General features: G+C 38.8%; 1 protein-coding gene across 4 annotated transcripts; it reads left to right on the top strand.

Annotated features, from left to right (window-relative positions):
* Positions 1–516: 516 nt before the first annotated feature.
* LOC143516430 (putative ATP-dependent RNA helicase ddx6) lies at positions 517–12,742 on the top strand. 4 transcript variants are annotated; one of them, XM_077007999.1, is made up of 14 exons: positions 517–647; positions 1,590–2,562; positions 2,720–2,783; positions 3,446–3,550; positions 5,017–5,146; positions 5,276–5,422; positions 5,817–5,911; positions 6,510–6,632; positions 6,732–6,860; positions 6,961–7,077; positions 7,250–7,313; positions 7,777–7,878; positions 8,282–8,525; positions 8,713–12,742. In XM_077007999.1, exons 2-13 carry the CDS (start codon positions 2,375–2,377, stop codon positions 8,503–8,505), a joined length of 1,488 nt encoding a protein of 495 aa, XP_076864114.1. In that variant the 5' UTR covers positions 517–647; positions 1,590–2,374; the 3' UTR covers positions 8,506–8,525; positions 8,713–12,742. The 4 variants fall into 4 exon arrangements, with proteins under 4 accessions (XP_076864114.1, XP_076864113.1, XP_076864112.1 ...); XM_077007998.1 differs by having other exon boundaries at positions 572–732; positions 10,666–12,742; XM_077007997.1 differs by having other exon boundaries at positions 573–732.
* The last annotated feature ends 81 nt before the right edge of the window (positions 12,743–12,823 follow it).

Genomic DNA, 12,823 nt, shown 5'->3' with positions numbered 1-12,823 from the left:
TATATAATATTAATCCAAAGAATATATAAAATAAAAAAAGTATTACAAAAAAGTCTAAAAGTATTTTGTAAATTAAAAGCTCTTTTATTGGGCTATTAGGGAAATTACTCTGTATTTAACCCATCCGGGAAAACATACCTAATTTCCTTCGGGATTAATAAAGTACCTATTCTATTCTATTCTATTCATAATGACAAAACACAAGTGTAATACAAAAATAAAGCACAAATGTATGAAACCAGAGTCTACAGTTGTCATTATCTATACCTACAAGACCGGTTTGGGTACTGATGTGAATGAAAGTTGAAATCCCTAAAAATGTTGATTTCTAGATATTATTTGTAATTTGGAAGCTATTTCAGGAAACAATAGATATTTAATCATGTAGAATGTTTTGCTAAACTATACATGGAACCTTATACATGGACTTCGTTCTTATACATGGACTTTGTTTGTTTTGAAACGTACATTTAATTAGGAAATGAAAAGTTGAATATACAACCGAACTTCACATCGTTAATAAACCTGGTGAACTCCAGTCTATAGATGGCAGTGCCGTGTCTTCACTTTTACCAATACGGCAAAGTGCAGCGATTAAGAGAGGCCGACCATGTTTAAAAAACAACAAAAGAGACGACTTGGTTGAAGTAAATATATCCATTTTGAAAACAGTATTGTTAAACAAGTGATTTGCCTATTCAATTTAGCACACGTCGCGAAGTGGAGCAAAGGGTACGTGTATTCAAAGTAGCCGCTGTAATAATCGAGTGTGTTGTGCCGTCTTGGTCGTGCTGGCCGCCGCGGGCGCTAGCAGCTAGCAGCTAGGTTAGCTGTAACCAGTTAGCTCGCCAACAGGCCCACAGCTCCTCACCACGTAACACGTCCAGGTTTGGTAGCTGTAACGTTAGCTAGGTAACCTAGCTGGTTACTCAAGTTAACTTTCACCGACGTGTAATTATTACTTCGTTTCATAATTATAAATTAACTATAAAATAAAGAGCTGTCGTTATTTATCCTAGTCCGTCGATATAATCACTTTAATTTTGATTTGTGAAAATCGTTAGCTAGCTAACGCTGCTAACAATGCTAATGTAACTAGCTAGCAGTTGCGCGCGTTCTGTGTAGCTGGACGGCTGTGGGATTGTTCGGCGCACTTGTTTGCTTGTATTAGCTCGACTAACGCTGGCTTAACACTACAGTCAGTTAGCAAAGATGTATAACTGGACTCTCAATAAATAGCCAAAGGTGCTGAAAACAACAGTTTGTAACGATTCGTCCTTTTGACGAGGCCCGTGGTGTCTCGTTTGTAGGATGTAGGTAAGTTGAGCTACTAGATAGTTAGCTGAGCTCGCCAGGAACGAGCCCAGTAAAAAACTGTCGCGTTAAACCAAAGTTTAATTAGTTTGGTTGTGACAGCTGTTGGGATCTTTTTCACATTCGATGCATTATTGTGATGGGATGCAAGACATTTGTTTTAATCGTAGTGTTTTTTTTTTTACATTTTTTTTATTAATTTGGCCTTCCATTTACATATGTAATTTATAATTATTTTCAGTTAATTTGTGATTATTGTTTTCGATTTTCCATAGGTGCTACAAGTGTAGGTCTTGTTGCAAGACTATTCTGAGGACAACACATGCTCACACTTGCACACAGTCTAACATTGATACAAGGACAGCTGAACTAGGCCATTTGAATAATATAAGGGAAACGTAAAGCTGTTTTGCTTTGGACTTCTGACTCCCTGGAGTGTTGCTTTGTCCACAAACAATATAGACAATATTTTCAACATCACAGACTACAAATAAGCTGCGGACGTGGACACGCAAGGAAATTTTGCAAGTTCTGGGAAAAAAACAAACTGTTGGTGACGAACTGTAATATAAATAACCAGTAATCCAGCATACATAAATACAAAAGAATTTAAAGAGAAAGACAGAACTTCCTAATTACAAGAGTAACATTTTTGGCAATACTCTCCATAGTTCATCTTGCCTTAGCTGTTCCATTACAGGACTTGTACTTTCTATAACCTGCTCATGTAGTATAATTTTCTATACTCTGTGCAGGTGTACTATATTTATGCATATAAATGTTTATTTCTCTTCATTTGGAAGAGTTCCCATGTTAAGATTAATCTTGTGATGTCAGTTGCTCTTATTTAAAGAGGTCATACTGTACATGTACATAGATGCATTTGTAAATATATAAAGAATCTTTATTGATATTTGGATAAAGACATTGAGAACACTGTAAATACGTTAAGACGTTTTATAAACCCTAGTGTAAAAAAAAAGTAGAAAAGGAGCAGTGGAATAAGAGAAATAAAGCTCTGCTGAGTCTTTGATAAATACAAAAGTGAAGAGGATTCTACATGGCCACTGCGAGGATGGAGAATGTAGGCACTGTGATAATGGATCTCAGCAAGCAGAACGGACAGCTTCGAGGACAGCCCAAGCCAACCTCTCAAACTGGACCCCTGAGTGGGACTGCTCAGCTGGGAAAGATTCCTGCTCTAGCCCAGAATCCTGCCGGGAGCTCGGAAGAAGAACCGGGAATCAGGTGAGCCAACATTTTAGTTGAAAGAGGTCCATGTTCCTGTAAAGCCGCTTTGACAATAATGTCTTTTGTTTAGTACTATATAAATGAAATAAATTAAGGGAAAAGTAGCTATGTTATGTAATATATCTCTTCTGTATGCATTGTCTGTCTTTCCAAGGTTTGGTGATGACTGGAAAAAAAGTCTACAGCTCCCACCCAAAGACAATAGAATCAAAACATCAGTAAGTTTCACTTGTTCATTTTCTCAAATTTTATTTCACACAAATCAATTATAAAGAAACTTAAAACTTACTAATTAAGCATGAATTAGTATTTTCCTTTTAAATGTTTAAATACAGTAATCAGAAAATATCCCACACCTTTACACTAATACCACCAGCCTGAACAGTTGAATTAGGAACTATGATCAGAACATGGGGTCTCATCAGACCAAGCAATGTTTTTCATCAATTTTGGTGAATATCTGAAGTGTAGCCTCAGTTGTCTGTTCATAGCTGAAATCGATGGCAGGCAGATTGGTGGTCTTCTGTTGTGGCTCATCTGCTTCTAGGTTTGACGTCTTGTGCAGTCAGAGATGTTCTTCTGTTATACCCTGGTTGTAACATGGTTATTTGAGTGGCTGTTGCCTCTCTCAGCTCAATTCGGTTTGGCCATTTTATTCTGACCTTCTGCCCAGAGAACTGCTGTTCTCTTATGTCTACATACGTAAATGCACTGAATTTCTGATGAGCATTTTGTTAATGAGAAGTTGAACAACAGCTCTACTTAATAAAGTGGCCTGTGTGTGTGTTTAAAAAACTACAGTTTCACTGTCTGTGTTTGCTACAGTATTGTTTTAAATGAAGCAGTTTTCTCCAAGAGCTTTTCTTTCTACTTTTTAAAGGATGTAACGTCCACCAAGGGTAATGAGTTTGAGGACTACTGCTTGAAGAGGGAACTGTTGATGGGGATCTTTGAAATGGGCTGGGAGAAACCATCTCCCATTCAGGTACTTCAGCACCTCTGAACCTACACTCAAATCACTGAGAGTGAGTGAATAAAGATCCACTTAGATGTGTACATGGGAGATGTCACAAAATAACTAGTATATATTGTCAACGTCAGGTGATATTTACCATCTCAACCAGGGTACCCGCTGGTCCTTAAAAAGTCTTAAAATGTCTTAAATTTAGTTTTCCATATTCAAGGCCTAAAAATGTCTTAAAATGTCTGGAATTTTATGAGGGGAGGCATTAAATTATTGTAAGTGTGTGTTGTTCAGTTGTTCTGGCGCGATGTGAACTTTGCCGAATCTAGCGCTATTGCAGAAAAAATCCGCTCCATGGTCCTAGTGCTAGATTCCTAGCGTTGGAGTATAGGCCTATGGCCTCAACAACGTCAACAACCCCCCCAAACGGTCAACAATTCTCGTTCGCCATATATATATATATGAATTAATCAGTAGCTGACGCGAAGTAGATATCTGAAGAACACAGAGCAAACAGAACACACCTCATTACTCATTCACTTAAATCATATGGATAATAAAGGCATTCCTATTTAACAAATGACCGAGGACATTTTACAAGTGCATTGAGGAATTTTCTGGTTTTGACGACAGCACCTTCCATTTGTTGTTACAGACTTTCAGTATTTGTGGCTAGCCGCTTGGTCAGTTACGTGGCCTTACTGTGGTTCAGTTCCTTCTGTCCTGATCACTTTTCTTTTTTTTACCATAGCCAATCACATTTCACCAAAGTGCATATAGATCTCTCTCGGTCGTGATGTAAAGCTTGGGTCATTTAATGTACAGGAAGTGGCTGTTGATAGGTCTGCTACTGAATCCTGTCATTACCCCATCTAATGATCTGACTGAATGTTTTCATGCCTATGTAGAAGGGACATGTGGTATATATCACACTTTATTTTATTTTCTGTGATGCCACCCCACCCCTCTTCAGTTTTTGACTAACTTATTTGTCCCTGTTATGTCTGTTTTTCTGCATTATGTATGCACTTTGATGCTGCAATTTCCTTGCGGATCTTATGGCATCCTGGGCATTCTTCAAGTTGGCATCTAGTCCTCTGGTGTCCCTTGGAATTCTGTGTACTATATATATTTTTTAAAGAGGTTCCCAGAAATTGACAAACTTTGATTGTTCTCCTTACAAACTTGCACTAGTCTGTACAAAACAATGTTGTAGGCCAAAACCTTTTGCAATACATTTGTATACTTTTCATGTGTCAGGTTTGACCGTTTATAGGATATAAAGACTTGCACCCTGTTTCCTCTCTTAACTGCTTTGAACATCTAAGATGATTATGTATCTTTCTTCAAAACAATCTGCATAACTTTGTCTTATTGAGTGTATTAGATCTTTTGAAAGAAAACTTGAATTCCACTTTAAGGTTAGGTTAGCTACAGGCTACCTTTCCTGACCGTTTGAACGCATTGATGTTGTTTGTTATCTTCAGGAGGAGAGCATTCCCATCGCTCTCTCTGGACGTGACATCCTGGCTCGTGCTAAGAATGGGACAGGGAAGAGTGGGGCCTACCTGATCCCCATGCTCGAGAGGATTGACCTGAAGAAAGACCACATTCAGGGTATCCAACTGTGTTTCTCTTGACTCTTGTTTTGCTGTTCATCACTGATTTAGACAAGCTATATTAATGTGAACCAGGTTGACGAGGTGGTTGGTGTGTTCTGGGCTGAGTCTTTCTCTCTAATTGTAGCCATGGTGATGGTGCCCACTCGTGAGCTCGCCCTGCAGGTCAGCCAGATCACCATCCAGATTAGTAAGCATCTGGGTGGAGTCAAAGTCATGGCAACCACAGGGGGAACCAACCTACGGGATGACATCATGCGTCTGGATGAGACTGGTAAAAATAAACACAACCCAGTGGACCTTGGAGCATATGAATACAGTAGCCGCCATTGTCTTGTGTGGTCTGTAGTTTTAGCTTGGAAAACCAGTTGTCCTGTACAAAATAGCTCTTTAAATGTTGCTTAGATTAACATTTCAGGTGAGATGTATTATGGATACAGCACAGATATATGGTGGAAAACAAGAAAACTATTATATTTTATGGAGCATATACTACATATTTAATGAATGTTAAGTAAATGTTGTGTATACACACTGTTCTCATCACTCATAAAACATAATATTCTATTTCTTAGAAACTACTGCAACCATATTAGAGTTTCTGTTAGATTGGATTACTTAATACATTTTTTGACGAATGTGATTTTATCTTTTGTGTGTGTGCGTAGTGCATGTTGTGATCGCTACACCAGGCAGGATTTTGGACTTGATCAAGAAGGGAGTAGCCAAGGTGGATAAAGTTCAAATGATGATTATGGATGAGGTAATTTTTATTGGCATACGTAGTGTTGTAGGAATTCTTTGGTTGTGTGTTTGTTTTTTGCACTGATTGTTAACTAACATCCTGTAGTGCTTAATTTGTTTCTTATTGAACTAAGATGAAGCATTTAACAACAGTATTTATGCTAGTCTCTCCCCCTCCGCCCCTTTAAGACCATAATGACCAGTGGTAACACTGGGATAAATTCTATAAAATTATTATTTAACAAATGTAGTTTGATTTCTTATTTAGCTATTAGCTAGCCTAGAACAGAGTAAATATGGTACTTTAAGTGTCAGTATATCAGAGATGATGTAACACCAAAATATCACCAGGACCGAGGCAGCCATCTCACCCTGTGTGAACAGCCCTATTAATGACACTGAGCTAATGTGACCCCACCACACTCTTCTGTGTAGTGTGGTGACATGGTGTCGGTCCCATATCCACCTGTTGTGTGGTGAGGTTTCTGGTAGTGCTGTTTGTTTTTTTTTTGTTTGTTTCATTCTTGGTTGTAAAGGGAAACTGAACCTGTACAGTGATTAAATTGCATCAGCACTCTGCTCATTCTCTTAAACTGCTCTGTTTCTGCCTCTTACAGGCTGATAAGTTGCTCTCTCAGGATTTCGTGGTGCTTATTGAAGACATCATAAGCTTCCTGGCCAAGAAAAGGCAGATTTTGCTCTATTCTGCAACATTTCCCATCAGCGTACAAAAATTTATGGTAAAAAAGAAAAGGAGCAAGAGTGATGTCGGTTAAATTTCCTGATAATAAACAGGCCCAAAGACTTGTATCCAACCTGTGTTCCCTGTATATCTCTAGGTGAAGCACTTGCAGAAGCCCTATGAGATTAACCTGATGGAGGAACTAACCCTGAAAGGCATCACCCAGTACTATGCTTATGTCACTGAGAGGCAGAAAGTGCACTGCCTCAACACACTCTTCTCAAGGGTAAACGCACACACTTTGATTCTAACAGGTGATTCTTGCTGTTGATTCATTTAAATGTGAATAGTAGAGTGTGGTTTTTTTTTTGTTTTCTCCTTTTCAGCTGCAAATCAATCAGTCAATTATCTTCTGCAACTCCACTCAAAGAGTTGAACTCCTGGCCAAGAAAATCACCCAGTTGGGCTACTCTTGTTTCTACATTCATGCCAAAATGATGCAGGTATGTCAATAGGTGTGACTCTGCTTCAGTCGAGCAGAGTGTGAGAACATTCCTTGTGTGATGTAGGTGACAGAAGTTTAATCAGGAAGTCAAGATGCCTCATTTGTGTTGAACGTGAAATTATTTACTTAGCATGTGGGCTGCTTTGACTTGCCCTTTCTTACGTTGGCAGGAGTATCGAAACCGTGTTTTCCATGACTTCAGAAATGGACTGTGCAGAAATCTGGTGTGCACGGGTAAGTTTGCCTTTTTAAATTAATTCATTAATGTGTTACTGTAGTGCCTACACACAAGCATTTAAAAATGAGTAGCTCTTGACTTTTTTATAAATCAATTTTTTCACACATTTATTATACAGTAGAATTTTATTTATTTTAGAGAACGTTTAAAGGTGGGTTAGAGTATTCTTCTGTGAGACTTTATTTTAGAGAACTCTAACGTTTAAAGGTGGGTTAGAGTATTCTTCTGTGAGACTTTATTTTAGATAACTTTAACGTTTAAAGGTGGGTTAGAGTATTCTTCTGTGAGATTTTATTTTAGGTAACTCTTTAACGTTTAAAGGTGGGTTAGCGTATTCTTCTGTGAGACTTTATTTTAGATAACTCTTTAACGTTTAAAGGTGGGTTAGCGTATTCTTCTGTGAGACTTTATTCTTGTTGTTTTGGAAATGTCATTTTGTGCATGTGTTTTTCATAACAGATTTGTTCACCAGAGGCATTGACATCCAGGCAGTAAATGTGGTCATTAACTTTGACTTTCCCAAGAATGCAGAAACCTATCTGCACCGTATTGGACGCTCAGGTAAAATATCTATCCATAATATATATAACTTGAGTGACAGAGGTGTAGTGAAGGCAGCATCTCCCAAGTCCATGGTTAAAGTGGTCCCCATTACGGGGGGGGTCTGATGCCCAGAATGATGTGCTGGAGAGGAGGGTTTGGCCAAGGACTGGGGCATGGATGGATGTTAAAGATGCATGGAATGGACCTTGAGTTACTATCCTGTGTGTCTTCGCTATAAGAGGTTCAGAAAACAGGCTTTAAATTCCAAGGAATCCTCTGAAGCAAGTTTGTCATCATGTACCTAATATCTAAGAAAATAGAGAGCCATACAGATCCCTGGTCAGGAATCACTTGTCTGTATCAACAGTGTGGTACCTGATCTAACAGAGCCTCCTCCAACGCCGTATTATCTTTTCTTCAGGGAGGTTTGGCCACCTGGGTCTGGCCATTAACCTGATCACTGCAGAGGATCGCTTTAACCTGAAGGTAGTCGAGGATCAGCTGGTGACTGAGATCAAGCCCATCCCTGGCAGTATCGACAAAAGCTTGTACGTGGCCGAGTTCCACTCAGCCAGCCTGAACTCTGAGGCAGAGGTGGAGGAACAGGAGATCCCGGCACTGGCCATGAAGCCTCCAGCCCCATGAGTACTACCACAACTGGCCAGGTCAGTACCCTGTAGAGATTGGGTGATTGAGTGGATATATTGAATGTATAAGTAATTGAGTTTAAAGGCAATCAATGTGTGTGTGCGTGCATTGCATAGTAAATAAGCTTCCATTTTGAAACTGAAATTTTATAATTAGCCATGTGAATTTCATTAACAACTCTGCTCTGTTCTCCTTTCTGCACAGCTTTTACATGCCAGCATCTGCCACTGATCTGGTGTCTACATGTTCACCTTGTTTCCCCCCCCCCACCCCTTTGTTAATTTCAGATATGTTAGACAGGAGTTGTCAGCTACACATGTATTATGCTTTGCACCAGAACCTGGGGTTGGTTTAGGGTATGAACATATACATTCCAGAGTCCATTTTAGGCTTGCAATAAAAAGATCTAAACAGAACAGACGAGGATTCGGCTAATTGTGAACTGCAAGCACCTCTGGGTAAAAAGTATACAGTCTAAGTTTTGAAGCATTAATGTTACTGCTTGTTTTCTTGGCAACATTTAACAGCTAAAAAAATTAAAAAGAGAGAAATCCCAAGACAAGTCTGTGTTTTTTCAAATAAATATTATCTTTTATAACATGTGGCTATGACCATACTCGGTAGTTTCAGGAATATAAGCAGATACACAAACACATTTTTTTAACTCCCGGAAGTGCCTTAACATGTCTGCTTGGTTGCAAACTTTCAGAAGGCTTTATGTCTTTTACCTAAAATACTAAAGTGTGAACTGACATTAGAATTTATTGAAGTGGTGAAAGGTTTAATGGCTAAGCATATTTTTAAAATGTTTATAGTGGTGCTATTCAGCAGGGAATGATTATGTTTAAGGGCTTGATTACAAGAACAACATTTGTATCTCTCAAGTCTTTTTTTTTTTTTTTGTTCTTGTGAAGTATGTCAAGGAATGAAAATATGCTAACCTGCCAAGCTCTGAGTACCTCTTTACGAGCTCTAAAAATAATTTGGTGAAGCGGTGTCATATATTGAGACAGAAACCATCACCTACAAACGTCTTGCTTGTTCTGATGGGTGCTTTTGACAAATGACCTCTTGCGTCACTCAAGTGATTGGTGGCAGTAATGTGTGGCTGTAAATGACATGTAAATTAAATGATTCATAGGCTTAGAATGAAACTTTTAAACTTCGTACTACCTGACATTTTCAGGCATAATATTCCAATTTACGGACATACTGCAATAAGACATGGCAGCTAAAGAGTTTTTTTATATTGTTAAAATGTATTGGTATTGCTAAGTCATCTTTTTAATGTTCCGAATGTTGGAATTAACATTCCTACCTTAAGCAGGGTTAGCAGCAGTTCCTCAGACATCTTACTGCAGAAGAAGTTTTAATCCTAAATATAGCGTACCTAAAAACAACAGTCATGTGAAAGATTAGGATGTAGTAAATGGAAGGAGTTTGTGCATCTATACAAATTACTCAGCTGAGGGTTGACAGAGGTGGCTGAAAGTCACTGAGTGTTTAGAGGGAAGGTGATGTATAGCAGAGGTGTTTGCAAGCCACCGAGTGTTTTAGAGGAAAATGATCTTTGCCCCCACCCACTGGCAGTTCTGTGTGCAAAGCATAGTTTTTTTTCCCTTTCCCCTTTTCAATTAGATTTCGATGCTGGCTTAACTAATCTTCTTTTACTAGTCTGTTATATGAGTACATGCAAGAAAAATGTCCTGGTAGCCTAATGAAATCAACAAATTTGTGTTTTTTTTTTTTTTCTTCTTCTTTTGATTTTTTTTTCTCTTTGCAAAACTGGAAGTCATTTGCATGAAAGAATATTTTTGGGGGGGGACATTGTTATTTTTGGAGTTACTTAATGGCTTCTATAATTTATATTGAATTCTAAATTGGAATTGACTTTGAATTGAATCTGAATAATTTAATTTGTAAGCAAAACTGTAGCATTCTCTAACTGTGGCAGCTGAGATCCCCCCCCCCCACATATTTAAAGAAATACACTTAACTGCAAATTGTGAATGCAAAGCAAACGGGCTACTACATTTGCAAGAGAGAATTGTCTTTATTTTGTTTGATAGTTTCTACACAGGAGTGGTTTGTATCTAGCTCTGTGTTTTGGTGAAGAAATCTCAAATTGCTTTTGTTTTCTGCTTTTAAACTCCTCAGCATAATCAATGAGGCGTAGTGTTTACCTTCTGGGAATAACCGACATGGCATCACAAGTGCACAAGTGTTCTACTTCAGGCACTAACAGTGGAACCTTCTGTTAGGAATGACCAGTAGGATAATTCACCCTTCCTTTTGCGCATTTTCAGAATTTGAATGCTGCCTGGCTCAGCTGTTTGTGCACGCCTAACTTTAGAAGCAGTCTCTGCTATTTTGGGAGCAGAATTATCCTTAAGGTCAATGTATCCTCTGTGCAGCCTGTTACTACAACATAACCAGTCCTGGTGTAGTACACACTGGAACTGAGGTTAGAGGTGGGCTACTTCCTTTAGCAGAAATTTTCATAAGGTTTGTGAATGACTTGATGTATGATTGTAAACATGGAATACAGTTTACAGATAAAAGTGTAAGGTCTTAAGGTCTTTGGTTTTCTAACAGGTGGGTGGTAATACTGATTTTCAGGACTTAAATTGAAGCGTAACCAAAAAGTGTGTTGTGTGTTGCTTCCATGTGTTTGCCGATGTGTGTGTATAGGCGCGAGTGTGAGTTTGCCTCTGTGTTTGTCGTGTGTGTGTGTGTGTGTGTGTGTGTGTGTGTGCCTAGATGTGTCACTTGTATACAGTGTGTGTGACTGCTTTTGTGTGCCTGCATGTATTTGCCTGTCTGTGTGAGTGAGATTGTTTTGTGCATTCATTGAAAATTGCTGCATTTGTCAACCTGTATGGTAACATATTTGTCAGCCTATTGTATTTGCAGATACGGGTGTGTGTGTGTGTGCGTGTGCATGTATGAGTGAGACCTCCAGTTCCAAAGTCTGTTAGCATCATTAATCACAACTGGGGCTTTACTTATGGATGATGGCAAAACTGAGCCAGCATCCTTGCAGAGGATTTAGTTCATGCAGTTCTTAATTTTGTCACCAAGTAGCCGAAGGCATCGTCTGTAAATGCCAAACCTACAGACTGGAGCACAGCTGGGCTCACTGGTAGGAACAGCAGCACTCTTTTATTTTCAGAATGTGTTCATTTAGCCCAATGTCCTAAAACGTACTTTTGGACTTTCTTGTTGGTGTTTCCTAAACCAACATAGACACTGTTCCCTGCAATCTCGATTGGCATTTTTGTTGAGGCCAAGTCTTTAGGGTGAAGGGAGGAGGGTGGGGGCGTGATGGATGCTGGTGGTGGTGTCTTGATTATGAGGGTGCAGCAGTCTTTGTTTGAGGAGAGCAGTAAACGTCAAGGTGGTAAATTGAAAAATGGCTGTCTTCACAAGTGGCAGGACAAAATTAAAGAGTGAAGAGAAGAAAAACAAACCCTCAGCGTTGTCCTGTGTTTTGTAGCTGTTGTATGTTGAATTGTACACATCTCTGGTGTTCAACCAGAATATGTTCTTTGTACTCTTTTCCTTTTTATGTTTTCATGTTTATTTTGGCTCTGCAAAGAGTGAGAGAGCTGGACCTTCACTGAAAACATGCCTGGACACAAGTTTACTGTGGGGTTTATTTTTAAGTTTAAGCAATTGATGAATGAAAAATTCCAGTTGAATGACTGAATGACAGTGTTTACATTTGTTTTTGGTTTGTGGCGTGCGTTAGGTCTTCTAGCATTTAGTCAATTATATAGAGTAAAATCTCAGCATTCAGGTAGTCCGATATGGGGGAACTGTTTGAGAGATTTGTAAGGGGAAATCACTTAGGATAGACCTATTACGTCCGATTTGAAAAGTAGTTCATGAAAATATTAATTGCAGAAAGCAATAATTCTGTTCATACACAGTTGCCATACCCCTAATACCTGTGTAGGTCAAAGTTTTTTGGTGTCTTATAACCTATACAGAATAATTAGTGGCTGGATTTGAAACCGCTTTTGAATGTTAGAATCTACATTACATAGCTGAAATTTGTTTACCAGTTGATAGGATGTGCAACAATGTTAAATGGTTAATCCAGTGTCTACAAGTTTCCTGTGAACTTCTCTTGCTCTCTCGCTCTCTGACTTTCTCTTTTGGCCATGTTTTACAGTAAGTGAAACTAATGCAGGGGAATTGTTTGGATAATAAAATCATTGCCTGCCATTCAGATTCTTTGTTCTGCTTCTTTTACACCCACATATGTCCTCATACAGTCCCTGACATAAGTTCTGTCGCTTATCCATGTTGT

The sequence above is a fragment of the Brachyhypopomus gauderio genome, chromosome 6, assembly GCF_052324685.1.
Source record: "Brachyhypopomus gauderio isolate BG-103 chromosome 6, BGAUD_0.2, whole genome shotgun sequence".
Taxonomy (NCBI): domain Eukaryota; kingdom Metazoa; phylum Chordata; class Actinopteri; order Gymnotiformes; family Hypopomidae; genus Brachyhypopomus; species Brachyhypopomus gauderio.
Note: the sequence above shows the minus strand (reverse complement) of the source record. Positions and strands in the feature narration are given on the sequence as shown.